Here is a 16,048-nt window from a genome sequence, read left to right as displayed (position 1 = left end):
GTAACTGGAGAGGGAAATGCTCTTCAGGACAGACGGAGGTGGGTGGGCGGGAAGGAGGTGGGTGGGCGGGAAAGGCGGGCACATCTACACGGTGGCTCAGAGCAAGATTGAGAATAGGGGAGAAGACAGGGGAAGCGATCTTTAAGCTTCCCAGAGCCATGAAACTCCCACCTGGAACGGTAAAGCCGGGGTCGGCAAGTCCCCGGGCTGTGGCTGAATAGTGAAAGCTCTTCTGTGCCTCTCGAGAGCTTTGGTTGACTTGAGGAGACCTTTGAGCTTGTCCTTCAAAAATCAGAGACTTGAGGAAACCCCCTGAGGCTAGAGTGGATTCAGGGGTTCAGAGGGGGGGGCTCTGTCTCGCGTTAATTCTCATTCTGGGTAGTGTCACATGCGCAGGAGACAACCAGGCATAAGAACACCAAATAGAAAACCATTTTCAAACACGTTTCCAGCTAAGTCGTTTTTCATGCACATGAAACTTCTTAGTACTTTGTCAGTGGGCTACAGATGCCTCTGTATGGAAATAACTAAGATGGGGGGGGCCCTAATTCCCCTGTCCTCCCACCGGGTTCACAAAAATGCCACTACCTTTTTCTTATGAAAACATGACCAGGTTTCCTTTCTCATTTTTAACTAAGTGCTTCTTCTGATTTTTTTTTTCTATGCAGTTAAACTCTTCACATAACATACGTTTACGTTTAAAACCATTTTCAATTTTCATAAGCATTCCTTGCCTTTGAACCGATGGTTGTCGCGATAGCTCTATAGCCTCTGTTCTTTGATATTCTTTTTAAAAAAAATTTTTTTTTACATTTATTTTTGAGAAACAGAGTGAGACAAAGCGTGAGCCGGGGAGGGGCAGAGAGAGAAGGAGACACAGAATCCAAAGCAGGCTCCAGGCTCCGAGCTGTCGGCACAGAGCCCGATGCGTGGCTCAAACTCACCACGAGATCGTGACCTGAGCCGAAGTCGGACGCTCAACCGACTGAGCCACCCAGGCACCCCTGATATTCTTTATCATGGAATACGGGGTATACTTTGGTGCCCGCCCTTTGCCGCTAGGTTGATATACAGTGGTTCTGGAATTTAACTTTTACCACCATTCCCTATATCGAGCGCGGTTCCTTACTTCACACGCTTTGGTGAGTGATACAGAGCACTGGCAGGACACCTGTTTAGCAGACCTTCCTTCTCCTACTAGAAAGTTAGATACAGGCACCTGCCAGGGGCATTCTCCCAGCCTGCAAGATCCAGCACTCTTTCATAAGCATCACTTTCATAACTACTCCGTTTGAAGTTCCTGATTTCCGAGAGAACAGAAATGTGTGTTAGAACAAGAAGGAAGACCTGGTGCCCATTTTGAGTTTTGAATTTGTTAATGTGTGCTGAGAGCGGCCTTTGTTCCCGTGCTGTCAAAGAATCGTGGCATCTCTGACTTTGACACTCCCAGTGTTCGTTTGGTGTCACTCCTGCTGGTAGAGACTGGCACTCGGCACATGCCTGTTTCATGCCGAGTGCTTGTATATATGTCCTTAGTCATTGCATCAGCCCTCCCAGGTTAAGGTTGTTCTTTCCCCAGTTAAAAAAAAAAAAATTATTTATTTTTGAGAGAGAGTGAGCAGGGGAGGGGCAGAGAGAGGGAGACACAGAATCCAAAGCAGGGTCCAGACTCTGAGCTATCAGCCCAGAGCCTGACTCCGGGCTCGAACTCACAAACCGCGAGACCATGACCTGAGCTGTGGTCGGACGCTTAACCGACTGAGCCGCCCAGGCGCCCCGAGGTCTTTCCCCATTTTGTAAGTGAAGACGCTGGGGCTCGGAGAGGTGAAGGGCTTTGCCAAGATTGTCTAGTGTCTGTGAGTCTCAGATTTGAACCTAGGTCGGCCTGACTTGAAAGCCCAGACTCTACCTACCTGGGTGCTTCTGTGACGTTATTTAAAGGATTTCCAAACCCTTGGCCATGGTGTTCACGGTTGGCAGATTAGGGCCTCTTTCCTTACCTTGGGGTCTTCTGTCCAGCGGAGTCTGTTTCCTAAAATGGTCTCTGACTTTGGCTATGACTTTGTTTTCGTTTGTTTTTTTTTTTTTTTTTTTGGCAAGTGAGGCTATACAAATCTTCCCCGTTGTATGTGGTATGTTTCCAGGGGACCTTTCAGGTGCCCTGTTCGTGGGTGAATTTAGTATTGCCTTGCAGTCAGACCACGGGCCAGTTGCACGGTTTTGAATCTGGGGTCTAACGCTCATTGGCTGCTGTGTGATGTTGATCGCGTGATTCCTCTTTGAGCCTCAGTTTCCCTGTTTGTTAAATGGAGAAAATCTGTGTTAACTCAATTGCTCCTTAAAATAACCCCATGAAATGTGTGCCGTGAACCTCATGATATACACAGATGCACAGGGGGTTTACATCGCTTGCTCGGAGTCATATAGGGACAGTGAGGAGTCCAGCCGGGGGATTTGAGCCCGGCCTTCAGGCTGGCTCTGGAGCTGTACTCAGCCACCCCCCCACTACCGTGTAGAGCTATGGGATTGTTGTAGAGTTCAGGGGTGGAATTTGCAACTGGATGGAATCCTCATGAGCAAAGGAGACCTTGATAGTTGTTCTGACCCGTGTTTCCTTACTCTCCCTTTCTGTTTTTGTTTTGTTTTTCTTTTTCATTCAGCATCCACTGCAGAGAGGCCATATTACCATTTGTAGTGAAAGACTTTGCTTCCGTTCTTGTCAAGGAAAATAATTTGGGCCTGTGTCTTGAATTTCAGGGCATGATTATACAGTAATGTTTTCTTCAAATATTTAACCACCTTAGTCACTGTTTGTGCTTGCCTTTCATGCTCCTCTGACCCTGTCCCTGGTTTTCTAGGTGGCGGTGGGAGACATTGTGAAGGTCGTCAATGGGCAGTATCTTCCAGCAGACATGGTCCTGCTATCCTCCAGGTCAGCTGTGCTAACGGGCACGTTTTTTGAAATAAACGTTACGAACAATAAAGCATTAAATGGTGACTGCGGGAATCACAAGGCTCCTTTTTGCTTCCACCCTCCAAGGCACCAGCCCCTCTCTCTCTCTCTCTCTCTCTCTCTCTGGCCTGTTCTTCTGTGACTCGTAATTTGGCTCTTTTTTTTTTTTTTTTTTTTTCCCTGCCTCGATCCCGTTTTCTTTCTCCTATTCATTCCCGTGTACTTTTGCAAAACTCTTTTATGTTTATTGGTTCATTTTAGTCTCCTGGCTATTGTGGGCTATTTGTCATTCACCGGAAACATTCCAGAGCAGGGGAGGGATTCCTTCAGGGTACCCAGCTTGCAGCATCTCTGAGACCTGAGAACCAGTCTCCCGGTGGGTCCAGCCAGGAGTCTTCCCGTGGAACCTAGGGTCTCCTTTACTAGCTGCTCAGAGATCTGGGCCGTTTTCGCAGCATAGACACGACTGCAGATAGTGTTGCCCCTCTCTGTCTCCGCGTTTTGTCCCCCTTTCCACCCAAATGCCATTGCCACATTCTCCACGTAGTTTCGTGCTGGAAAGGTATCCCCAATCCCTACGTGACCTGAATCACGGACCGTGTAGTCCTTGACTTCTCCTTGGCTTAATACATAAAAGTGAGTATCAGAGAAAGGATGCTAAAATTAGGATATGAGTAAACTTCTGTTCATGAGTTCAAGATTAAATTATATGAGGAGACTAAAACTTCCTGTATTTGTGTACTGTGGGGAGTCCTAGATACTCACACCGTTTGCATTTTCTCTGACTACAGACAGTGCTGCTTTTATTGGACCTGATCACATATTGGATTTTAAGCCTTAGCGTGAATTGTCTTGCTCGAGCTCAAAGGTGTGACGATAGAGTCCTAGGCCTACAGAGGAGGAAAAATACCAAATACATAGGCAGGATTCACGTCTGTCCCTCTTGATTAGTAATGGCAGAAATAGTGAAATGTGGATCATTTGACAGTTTGGGCTGTGAGTTTTCACCGTAACCCTCAGAAAACCTGGTTTTAATGTGAGATTGTCCCAGCTGACCATGTGTTCCTAGGCTGCTCACTAGTGTTTGAGTCTGTACGTTGTGCTAAGCTGTCCGCTGAGTCTGTCATCACATTTAATATCCCCCCTTGCTGTCCCTGCTATTTACATGAGAAAACAAAGATTGAACAACTTCTAAGTCCATACGCGCCACCAATGTAGCAAGAGGAGATTTGGACTCAGCCAGTGGCTTGCAGGTTCCGTTCTCTTAACCACTATGATTAGAAGTAGAAGTACAGTATCTTCTATGCTTCTTCTTCTTCATATGTTCTGTCCTTAAAAGTAGGTGTTTGGATTAAAAAGTTACCTGTTGACACAGTAAAAGGCACAGGGAAGGCTTGCCAAGCCTGTGTCTTGATTTCTGAACGGTGGCTGTAACGTTCTTCAAGAGATGTGTTTGTTCTGGCTATGCCTAGGGTAGCTCTTTTGGTCGGGAGCAGACTGAGTCTCAGACTCTAAGGGTCATCTGGACACAGTAGTTGGGTCTTAGCTGGAACATCTTGTGTTTCCCTCAACCCACCAATCCCCTTATCATTCTTCTTGAGTTATTTCTGTTGCTTAAGGTCAAGCAGCCATTATGTGGGGCCCATAATGGTGGATACTTGGGCAGACCACTTGATATTGGTGTTGAGCCCCAAAGAGGAGGGTCTTTCTGGTCAGTTACTACTGAAGTGGTTGAAGGGCCAGTCAGCAGACACACTTTCTAGTAGAGACTTTATGAGCTGGGAATTTGGGGAAGGGATCTTACTAACCTTTGGCTTTTGAAATTTCTCTCTTCATAGTGAACCTCAGGCGATGTGTTACGTTGAAACAGCTAATCTGGATGGGGAGACGAACCTTAAAATTCGTCAGGTAAAGTTACCTTTTAAGACTTGTGCGGCTACGGAGACCCCCCCCCCCCCCCCCAATTGCCAATTTGGTCTGCTGTACCAGTCAGTGCTTTTCCTAGAGATAAAAAAGGAATCCCTGGGAAGAATGTGGCTTTTATTCTGAAGGGAACCTCTTCATAGTGACAGCAAAATTAAAATAGTGAGCTTCATCCAAGGATGAGTCACGAAGGGTATCTTGCCTTAATTTACGTCCTAGATTTCTGCCTGTTAGTGCAGATGGAAAGACATCCTGTCAGCTAGGTTGAGTCACGTGGTGGAAAGGGCAGCATCTACATGGGGATATGGAGTAGACAAGGTGTGGGTACCTCACTTTACACTATTGTTTTAACTGAGACTTTAATTCTAGAGAGTTATATGTTAGGGATGAAATTTCTGTGCCTTAAAACTGCTCTTACCATATGTTTTCATTCTAGAATGAAAAGTGGTCTTTAATATAGTATAAGCTGTAAGCATTTGACATGTACATTTTCTGCTGCATAAAGTTGAATTTGATAGTTCCGTCCACGTATTTTTCTTTTCTACCTCAGGTATTTGATTTAGGTAGTTTTTTTTTTTTTTTTTTTTTTTTCTGTTTAAAGAAGAGTTGCTAAGTGCTAGATATGATACTCAGATAATACTATATTAAAAGGCTGCTTTATTCTGTTTTTATGACTTGTGTTACAATAGAACTGAAAGAGTGTTCACTCCGTAAGGTGTTTGAGTACGTGGTTACTTGAACATGGATGTTCCCAGCACAGTCGTAGAATCTGAACTTTGTACTTCACTGAAATCTTTGGAAACTTTTGCATTAGGTTGCTACAGCGAAGGCTGCCTGTAGAGTCTGTCTTGAGGGACCGGTGGTTTGATTTGTTAGCCTCCCCAGTTATTCCATTTTTGCTGATACATTATTTCTTTTGGATTACCAATGGGGTTGCTGAATGCTGTCCCTAAACCTGGAAGATTGTGTTCACGTTCCTCTTTTGGTTTAACATTTTAGGGTTTGAGTCACACTGCTGACATGCAAACAAGGGAAGTATTGATGAAGTTATCTGGAACCATAGAATGTGAGGGACCCAATCGCCACCTCTATGACTTCACTGGAAACTTGCACGTAGATGGGAAAAGGTATCACTTTTCACTTTGCACTTAGTTTTTATTTTTGTTTCTGTGTTGTTGTTTGTTTGTTTGAAATGGAGCTTTGGAAACTATCAGTTTGTTTTTTGATTTCATAATATCTTAAAATAATGAGATTTTATAGGTTTCGCTTAGATATGAGAGACTGAGCTTTTCCCAAAACACAATTTCAGTCCATATAAACCTTCCCTTAAATTTAAGGAAAGAACTGGTTTTTGTCAAGAAGAACAGCCTGAGGGTCTGAAATGAGGTTAACAGCATGGACTGTTTTTTCTGTGTGTATTACCTACCAGGGAGGAGAGACGGTTTGGGCTGCATAAAATTGTCCAGAAAAGCAGAAGAGAAGCATTGAGGGGTATAAGAGCCAATCTGTTTATTAGAGAAGCGTCCTTTTGGTTTTTTTTGGCTAGCATTCTTCTAAGTAGCATTTGTGTTTATGAAGTTGAGTGGAAGGAAAAGCAATTACCCTTTTTTTTTTTTTTTTGAATATTCACGCTCTGTTGTCTGTATTCTTTTGTCTTTGTCCTCTTGACATTTGTTTGATTGTTAGAGAGTCATTTTTGTCCTTACGTTGATGCGCAGTGTCTCCCTTCTGCCCATCTTTAATCTGCGTGCTCCTTATCCATGCTTCCCACCTTTGCATTTTGAACAGACCCAAAGGGAAGGATCTGATCATGGGAATCAACCCAAAATAACTATGACAGCTGTGACTGCTTTCTTGGTTTTCATTTAGCATGCAGAACCATTCTGTGTTCCAGATCTTCATTTTGAATTTCTAAATTATCACCCAGTCCCTTATTTAACCATTAAGTCATCCTTGACAAATTTGATATTATAGCTCTTTTGCTTTTTTGTTGTAATAGTCTCTAAAATAAACTGGGTTTTCCAAATGAATAAGCTTCTGGTTATTTTAGCAATTTCCTTATTGGGTGTGGAGTTTCATAACTGGGTTGTAAGAGAACACGATTCCCTCTAACATTTTTGTAGGAAAAACAATCTATATTTTTTTCCTCGTGGTGATAAATGGATAGGATGACACTTTTTTTTAGATTAAGGCATTGGTAACCTTTACTGCCCCTGTGTCTCAGTGAAATAATTCAAATTTGACTAAAAGGAACAATCAAATTAATAGACTAATTGTGGGTTAATGTTTAAGGGAAAAGCTCATGCTCATGTGTCACACTATCATTAAATATAAATGTTGTTTCTTATTTTTAGCCCTGTTCCCCTTGGGCCCGACCAGATCTTATTAAGAGGTACACAGCTTAGAAACACTCAGTGGGTCTTTGGCATAGTTGTTTATACTGGACACGACACCAAACTCATGCAGGTAAAACATTTCTATGCTGAAAAACAATGCTGGTTTTAGAATTGATTTTTTTTCTTTCCGCTTTTCTAGAGTAGAGAGTGCAAATGCAGGCGTTGCATTTGGGAAGCGCAAGTTTGTGACCTAAATTTGGAAAGGACGTACCTGATTCCTTGGGTAGTTTTTCCTGGATTTCTGTGATCGTATCGCATGTGTATTATCTCTTGCCTGAAATATCGATGGTCTTTGTTTTCCAGACTGAGGGGGACAAACAGTTCTAACTTATTTTATCTTCTGCACTTAAGCGGGGATTCATTCTAACTTCCTTATTTCACTGCTTCTCTTCCTCACCCTGTGAATTAGGATTTTACAGTAAATTGTCCTTTTAATTGGTAAAATTGGTTATTTTTGAGTTAATGTTTATTCTTCATACACCAAAAAAAAAAAAATTAAGTTGAAATGATTTTGCTCTTTCTCCCTGATTGTGATTTTTAAATTATTATTTGTGGGTTTGAAGCAGCCCGCATTTGTATTATGATGTGTTTCGCCAGACAGGTTTTGAAATTCTGTAGAAATCAGTGTCCTGATGTGTCATTTCTTACATTGCTTTGGTTTTGTTTGGCATCTTACTTTGCTAACGGTTGCTGTTCATGAGAATCGGCTTTTTGGCTTGTCTGCTCTTTAGTTTCGCTTCCGAAGCATATATTTGACTGTACTTCTTCGTTCAAAAATATTTAGTGACCACTGTGCACCGAGTCTTGAGCTGGCCTGTATGGATGCAAGAGTGAAAGGCCCAACTCACCCTCTGGGAGCCACATGGACTAAGGAGTAATGGGGAATTACCGGGTAGCGCAGTCAAGTCCTGTGGGTGACTGCAGAAGGGCCAGGCCCCCCAGGATTGGGGCCGTTAGCGACTCCGTGCTGAAAGCACATTTTAGATGGAGGGTTAGAGAGAGGGGTGCTCTTGAGTTGGTCCGTTCTTTTAATCAGATGACGGAAGAGGAGAGAGTTAACTGTTGACTAGAGCAGATGACGCGTTGGAGCCCACGTCCGCCCCAGCTGGGAAATGCAACGGAGTCAGGGTGGCGGGAGGTGGAGGGTGAGGAGGCTTCAGAGGCTCGTGAGGCTCGAAGGCTGCTGCAGCTGCTGCGTGACAGGCCGTGTGGAGTGCTCGTCCTGGGGTTTCTTGGGCAGAGAGACCTGAGAGTGAACCGGGAGAGGGGGAGGCCGACGATAGGACTGTGGGAGGCAGGGAAATACGGGGCCGAGAGACCACGCATCTGGCGGTCGGAGTTATGGTCGTGAAGACGGGATGATGGCAGCCCTGGGGCCAAGATGGATGCCTTAAGCCAAATGCTCACCTCCTGGGAGCGTGGGGGCCATGGCCGAGAGGTCGGTGGACTCGCTGAGGGAAGAAGCAGAAGGCGGTGTAGCCGAATGACGTGAGTGTCACGGGGGAGCGTTTTAAGGTGGCATCAGAGGCATAAAGCGTCAGAAGTGCCACCAGCTTCCGAGGCCGAGGCGTGTAAGCACCCTCTGCTTGAGGGGGCTTCAGGGAAGGAGTGCCCTCACCTGGGTAAGGAAAGCTCCCAGCGGAGGAGGAGGAGGTCGCGGAGAAGTTCCGGGCCTGGGATGGAATGGCATGGCGTGTTGGAATGGCGGCGGGGGAGGGGGGGGTGTACGAGAGGGTGGGGGTCCGTGGCAGCCCGAAGAAAAAATAGTGAATGCTGAGGCCCTTCTTGGATGGCTCATGATCCTTCGGTGAATCCGAGAGGCGTCTCGTCTGTCCTTCCGGCTGGGTCCTCACCAGTCCAGAGCTGATTAGAACACTCCACTAACCAGCTCACTTCTGTTTTGTTTTGGTTTTTGAAAATTTTTTAATGTCTATTTTTGAGAGGGAGGGAGAGAGAGAGAGAGAGAGAGAGAGAGAGTGAGTGGGGGAGGGGCAGAGAGACAGAGGGAGACACCGAATCGGAAGCGGGCTCCAGGCTCCGAGCCGTCGGCACAGAGCCCGACACGGGGCTCGAACTCGCAAACCGTGAGGCCGTGACCTGAGCCGAAGTTGGCCGCTTAACCGACTGAGCCACCCAGGCGCCCCAGATCACTTGTGTTTTGATGGTGACGTGACAGAGGTGACAAAGAGCTCAAGTTTGGGGCCCCGAGACCTGTGTTTAGATTGTGCATGTTACAAATTTCACCCCTCTCCGAGACTCCTTGTATGCCGGTTGTTTTTCTCAGGGTGACATTGGTAGTGTAGCTTTGAAGCTAAGGTGTAAGAGATGATTAAGTTATGCCTAAAAATGATCCCATCATCTTGTTATTGAGCAAGGTGTGCACAGTTACCTCATGAAGTTTGCGTCTCGTGAGATGGGCGCTTCTCATCGCACCTACACGTGATAAACCCATGCGAGGCTTGTTACGTGTTGACTGTTAGAGTGCAGAATGATGGAAAGCCCCAGAAACATCTGTGCTAGATGCACCGCGCCTTTAGGACTGGAACAACAACTAAAAATAAGGAGCTTTTAAGTGGAATATAATCTAACACCTGTAGCTGGAAACCGTTCTGCTTGTGAACTAACGTTTTTGTCTGTACGTGCGCTGCTTGGCCACAGAGAGGAAGCACAATTGCTTTAGGGGTCTGCTACTTTTGTGTTCGTTCTTTAAGCTCTTCCCGCAGTGTCTTCCACTCTTCAGAGTTCCCTTGTTTCAAGTTGGGTGTAGTTACATGTGGAAATATTTTCAATATTACAGTTTCTATTGGTTGATTTAATGGGAAAGGGGTATTATCACATTCATTACAGCAAATACTTAGTGCCTTCATTCATTGTTCTAAGCAATTTGCATGTACTAAATCGTTTATTCCTCACAATGGCTCTATGAGGAAGATACTATTGTTGTGCCCACTTTCTAGATGAGGACGCTGAGACCGAGTGTCTAAGTAAGTTACTGAAATGACATACCCACCTGGTAAGAGGGAGACTTGGGATTCGAACCTAGGCAGTATGGCTCCGGAGGGCATGTTCTTGCTAGTTGCTCTGTTGACTACTCTGTTAGGAGAGAAGAAAACGTGTGAGATTTAGGTCAGTTGGAAGCTTTTTCAGACTCTGACATTTTGACTGGTTTCTATTACAGAACTCCATTACTCAGAAGTAGCAGCGTTTCCTAAGAATTTTGTAGAAGAATTTACTATGCTAGTCAGAATTAACATTACACGCTCATCTCTGCAAGTTGAGATGTTCAGGGAATGGGAGTGAGTAGGCAGAGCTCGGCTCCGCACGAACTACGTGTGATTGAAGCTTTGGGCTCTAATATCGGACACAAGATAGCTTTTCCTAACCCTGTTCACTGGCCAGGACTCAACAGTTGGAAAAGATCAGAAGCCAAGAAACTAATGAAGTCACAGAAATGATGTGTATTGTAATTTTTTTTCTCTCTGTGCCTCCAGTGAATGTTTGTTAAAAACGATACGATCTTGGGGCTCCTGGGTGGCTCAGTCGGTTAAGTGTCTGACTTTGGTTCAGGTCATGATTTCATTGCTTGTGAGTTCGAGCCCCACATCAGGCTCTGTGCTGACAGCTCAGAGCCTGGAGCCTGCTTTGGATTCTGTGTCTCCCTCTCTTTCTGCTCCTCCCCCGCTCACACTCTGACACACTCTCTCTCTCTCTCTCTCTCTCTCTCTCTCACACTCTCACTCTCACACTCTCACACTCTCTCTCTCTCTCAAAAATAAACACGAAAAGATAAGATCATGAGTTTTAAAAGATTGGGATAGGGAGTCTTGGAATGGGTCTCTTGCTCTTTCCATAAGACCAGAGGTGATATGTTGTCCCCATCAACCTGTAGATGGGATTTGATTTTTGATGGGTCAACCTTCACTAATAGACTTCCATTTAGATTCTAAAGGAAATTTTAAAGTCTGTAAAGGACAGGAGTGCCTGGGTGGCTCAGTTGGTCAAGTCTTCGACTTGATTTCAGCTCAAGTCACGATCTCACAGTCATGGGATCCAGCTCTGCATGGAGCATGGAGCCTGCTTGGGATTCTCTCTCTCCCTCTCTCTCTGTCCCTCCCCCATTCATTCTCTCTCTCTCAAAATAAACATTTTAAATTCTTTTTTTTTTTTTTTTTTTTTTTTTACTACTTATTTTTTGAGAGAGAGAACGAGAACGTGCATGAGTAGGGGAGGGGCAGAGAGAGAGAGGGAGACACAGAATCCGAAGCAGGCTCCAGGCTCAGAGCTGTCAGCACAGAGCCCGACGCGGGGCTCGAACCCATGAAGCGTGAGATTGTGACCTGAGCTGAAGTCGGAAGCTTAACTGACTGAGCCACCCAGGTGCCCCATAAAATAAACATTAAAAAAAAAAAAGTCTGTAAAGGACAAATAATTCAGAGAACTGAAGTGAAAGGGAGAAAAGAGGATATAAAGGAAAATGCTGCTGGGCTGTTTAAATACTTAAACACTTCAAAATTGCCAGTAAAACGATTCCCCACCCCTACAGGAAACCAGATCATGAGGGTAGCATTTGTGGGTTTGGTCACAGTTTCAGCGATGTTGTGGCAGAGTATTCTCTAGGAAACATAGGGATGGATTGCTCCCTGTTTTCATCTTGATTTTATTATGTTGTGACTTGATCCATGTTTTTATTTTTGGAGACCTTTTCATCCTAGGTTTTTTTTAATGATCAGATGAAAGAAAAATAGTGAAGAGTCATGAGTTAAGTTTTGAACAAGGCACCATTTTTAAGGCCAGTGAGTGCCCTTCAAGCTTTCAAATCCCCCGATTTTCACAAACCGGTGTTTGCACCTGAGAGACCAGGGTCATGACTCCTGGAGGGAGACTTGCAGACTGCAGCCTGCGTCCATCTGCCCCTATCCAGTTCCTGGCTCCTGATTTAATCCAGGGGCGGCTCACCTCCAGGAATGGACTAGTACGATCTTCGGGGTTACTATATTAATTCCCTATCACTGCTCTGCTGTAACAAATTATAGGGACTCAGTAGCTTAAAACAAAATGAAGTCGTCATGTTATCTAGTTCTTTAGGTCAGAAGTCTGCTATGAGTCTCACCCATGTCACGACCCCTGCAGGACAACATTCCTTTCTAGAACACTCCAGGAGGTTCTAGAGGAGACTCTTTTCCTTGCTCTTTCCAGCCTCCTAGAGGCGTCCTGAACTTCTTGGTTCATGACCCCTGTTTTCCATTGTCAAAGACGGCAGTATTGTACGCCTTGGACTAGTCTTGTGTCTCCCTCTGACGGTAGCCAGGAAAGGATCTCTTCATTTTCTGGTTTTAAGGGCCCACGTGATTAAATTGGACCCACTTGGCTAATCTAAGATAATCGCCCCAAATCATGTCCTTAATTTAATTGTATGCAGAGCCCCTTTTATCATATAAAACAACGTATTTACAGGGTCAAGGTATTAGGGCATGGACATCATTGGGAACCGTTCATTGTTTCGCCCGGCGCAATTAGAATCAGAGAATTTTTAGTTAAGATGACTTCAGGTGCATAACCGTCCAGTGTGAACAGTTCTACTGACTCTTCCAGTGCTAAGAGGATGTAGTCCCAAATTTTCTACCTGATAAGCAGCGGTCCTTGAATCCGGCTTTAACGAATCTTTCTAAACTGACTTGCCGACACTGGCCTCTGTTTGAGCTGGGATGGTTTCCCCACTGGCAGTCAGGAGTTAGACCGTACGTGTTTGTTGATGGTTAGGCTGTCTTTCACTTTTGTCTTACTTTCCTGTCTACATTTTGTTTATAATTCAAGACTGCACTCAGATTTCTCACGACCACTAGAGTTTTCCTCATGTACCTGCTTGTTCCTTGTTCAGTTTTCCAAATGAGCCCTTTGTCCATTTTGACACCTAATCATGACAACACCTATTTTGCATTTTCGATGTCTGTGTGTCTGTGTAGGTCTTTTTTTCCCTCCATTTTGAGGGGAAAATATATACTTGAAAAATAGTTCTTTGTATTTTAATTGTAGAGCTATATTTGGACATTCACTCTAGATTCTTATGGTGCAGAATCTTTAAGTTTCTCTTGCATTAAAAACATCCTGTTTTAAACTGACTTTAAATGATTTAGAACTTGTTTTCTGAGATTGCAAAAGTAGCCAATTTTGTACTAAAATGTAATCCTAAGTACAGATTGAAGCATGAAGAGTTGAAATGTGTTCTTTATCTCAAACATTGTTGATTCAGGAGTGCGGTGCACTTTTTAATTCCATTGGCTATTGGGAAAAAATACAGTCTTTTACTTTTTATGTGTTGAATTTGGTTAACTTACCTCCTTTTCTCCCCACTCCTTAACCTCAAACCTGTTCTGTGACTCTTACTGATTTTCACTGCTGTTGTACAGAATTCCACAAAAGCACCTCTCAAAAGATCGAATGTTGAGAAAGTGACCAATGTGCAGATCCTGGTGTTGTTTGGCATCCTCTTGGTCATGGCCTTGGTGAGCTCGGTGGGGGCCCTGTACTGGAATGGGTCTCAAGGTGGAAAGAACTGGTACATCAAGAAGATGGGTAAGTGTCTGGATGGAGTGCTTGTTGAAGTAAGATTAAACCAGTTTTGGAGAAGGGTGGCCATGCTATCCTTCATTCTTTTGGCTCCTCTCTATAAGGCCAGCCTTTTTGGAAGATTAGGAGTCATGTGATGAAATGAAGATTGACATATTTGGGGATTGTTTTTTATTCAAATGATTATATTTTTAATGATTTTTTTGAGTTACTTTCTTAGTGGTTGCTCTTAGGGATTAATGTCTCAGTTTATGGGCATCTGCCTCTAATACTAACTTAATTCCAGTAAAATACAGAAATTTTACTCCAGTATGGATTCCTTTCTTTGCCTGCTTTGTGCTATTATCATATAAATTAGGTCTATGTTATTAACCTAGTAATACATTGTTATGGTTGTTGCTTTATATAATCTAGTGTCTATTAAGCAAAAAGAAAAAAAATGTAGAGTTGTTTTACATTAACCTACTTATTTACTATTTCTGGTACTCTTTATTTCTTCCTGTAGATTTGAGTTACCAGCTTGTGTTATTTCTTTGCTTCATAATAGCTTGGTCCTCTCATTCCTTTGTGCTGTCCTATATTACATCTGTATATAAGTCCAACGGTGCAATTTGCCGTGTTTTTTTAAATCCAAAAGAAAGGATAAAGAGAAGTACCCGTGTAATTACTTGTACTGATATCCTTTGTTCATATGGATTTAATTCCTGTCTGGTGTCCCTTCCTTTCATCCCGGAGAATTTCCATTGGTATTTCTTGTAAGGCAGATTGGATAGCAACAAATTCTGTTTTCATCTTGGAATGTATTAGTTTCTCCTTTGTTTTTGAAGCAGAGTTTTGCTGATACAGGATTCTTGTCGAATTCTTGCTTGGTGTTCTTTTCCTACCAGTACCTTGCACGTGCCATCTCACTGCCTTCTGGCCTCTGTTGTACTGATGAGAAGTCAGCTGTTAATCCTACTAAGTTTCCCCTTGTATGTGAGTGATTTTCCTGTTGCTGCTTTCAAAGTTGTCCTGGGTTTTCAGTAATTTTGAGTTTCTTTCATTTGGAGTTTGGTGAGCTTTTTGGATGTGTCCATTAATATTTTTCATCAAGCGTGGGATGTTTTTTAGCTACGATTTATTCAAATATTGTTTCTGCCACATCTTCGCTTCCTTCTCTTTCTGGCAGTTCCATTATGCACGTATTGGTCCACATGATGGGACTTTATTAGGCTCTGTTAGTTTTTCTTATTCTGTTTTCTTTCTGTTCTTCAAATTGGGTAATCTCTATTGATCTGCATTCAAGTTTGTCTGTTACTCTCCTCTGCTGCCTCACGTCTGGTCAGCTTCATGGGGATTTCTTTAATTTCAATGATCATACTTTTCTGTTTCACAATTTCCATTTGGTTCTTCTATCTTTTTATCAGTGTTCTCTGATCAGTCATTGTCCTCGTACTTTCTTTTAATTCTTTAAACAGTTTCTTTTAGTTCTTTATAATAGCTTTGAAGTCTTTGGTCCATCATTTGGGTCCCCCTCAGAGGCATTTCTTTTTGTCTCGCTTCCTTGTATGTTTCATATTTTTGCTGTTGGTTGTTGAAACCTGGGTGCTTTAGATAATATGTTGCAACAATTCAGGACGGTTTCCTCTTCCTCCTGGGGTTTGTTGCTGTTTTCTGTTTACCTGTTTAGTGACTTGCCTGGAAAAATTCTGTAAAGTGTTTTCTCCTGCCTCTTACTGCTCAGTTTTAGTCCCATGTTTTTAAAACTGTTGAAATGTATAGTTTAAGCTATATCAAGGTTTTTAGTATATTCCTATTTGTGCTGCCTTTAGCCCTTACCTAACTTGAATGTTTTCATCCCTGCAGAAAGAAACCCTATCCTCATTAGCACTCCCTCTTCTTGGTTTTATCTTTAAGCCTGGATTCCTAGGGTCAGCGTAGCTTAGGGCTCATGCAGTGATTGGTCAGAGGTTGTGCTTAAACGCCTTGAGATAGTAAGGTCGTGCTAAAACTCCTTTGTTGTTTGATCTGTGTGTGGCTGTGGAATACCTTCAGTGTTTGGGGAATTTAAAGTCTGACCATATTCAGCCGGGGACTGGTAGTTCGTAAGTCTCTCCTAAGCAAGTGCAGCCTTGTGCGTGGACGTGATTTTCTGGACCACCAGGGTGGAGTGTGATCTTTCCAAGGTTTCTTCGGTCATTTATTTCCACAGATATCCCTTTTTGATTTC

At 43.6% G+C, this 16,048-nt stretch overlaps 1 protein-coding gene across 12 annotated transcripts in view; it reads left to right on the top strand.

The window, feature by feature from the left end:
- The window catches only part of LOC109266145 (phospholipid-transporting ATPase IB), a 635,626-nt gene that overhangs the window by 155,321 nt on the left and 464,257 nt on the right, over nucleotides 1-16,048 (top strand). For all 12 annotated transcript variants that reach the window (XM_053900789.1, XM_053900782.1, XM_053900822.1 and 9 more), the window contains 5 exons: nucleotides 2,859-2,932; nucleotides 4,792-4,861; nucleotides 5,876-6,003; nucleotides 7,231-7,342; nucleotides 13,680-13,845. In XM_053900789.1, the coding sequence (XP_053756764.1) occupies nucleotides 2,859-2,932; nucleotides 4,792-4,861; nucleotides 5,876-6,003; nucleotides 7,231-7,342; nucleotides 13,680-13,845 (550 nt within the window). The remainder of the gene's footprint in view (nucleotides 1-2,858; nucleotides 2,933-4,791; nucleotides 4,862-5,875; nucleotides 6,004-7,230; nucleotides 7,343-13,679; nucleotides 13,846-16,048) is intronic.

The sequence above is a fragment of the Panthera pardus genome, unplaced genomic scaffold (assembly GCF_024362965.1).
Source record: "Panthera pardus isolate Hobbes unplaced genomic scaffold, ASM2436296v1 HiC_scaffold_1, whole genome shotgun sequence".
NCBI lineage: Eukaryota > Metazoa > Chordata > Mammalia > Carnivora > Felidae > Panthera > Panthera pardus.
Note: the sequence above shows the minus strand (reverse complement) of the source record. Positions and strands in the feature narration are given on the sequence as shown.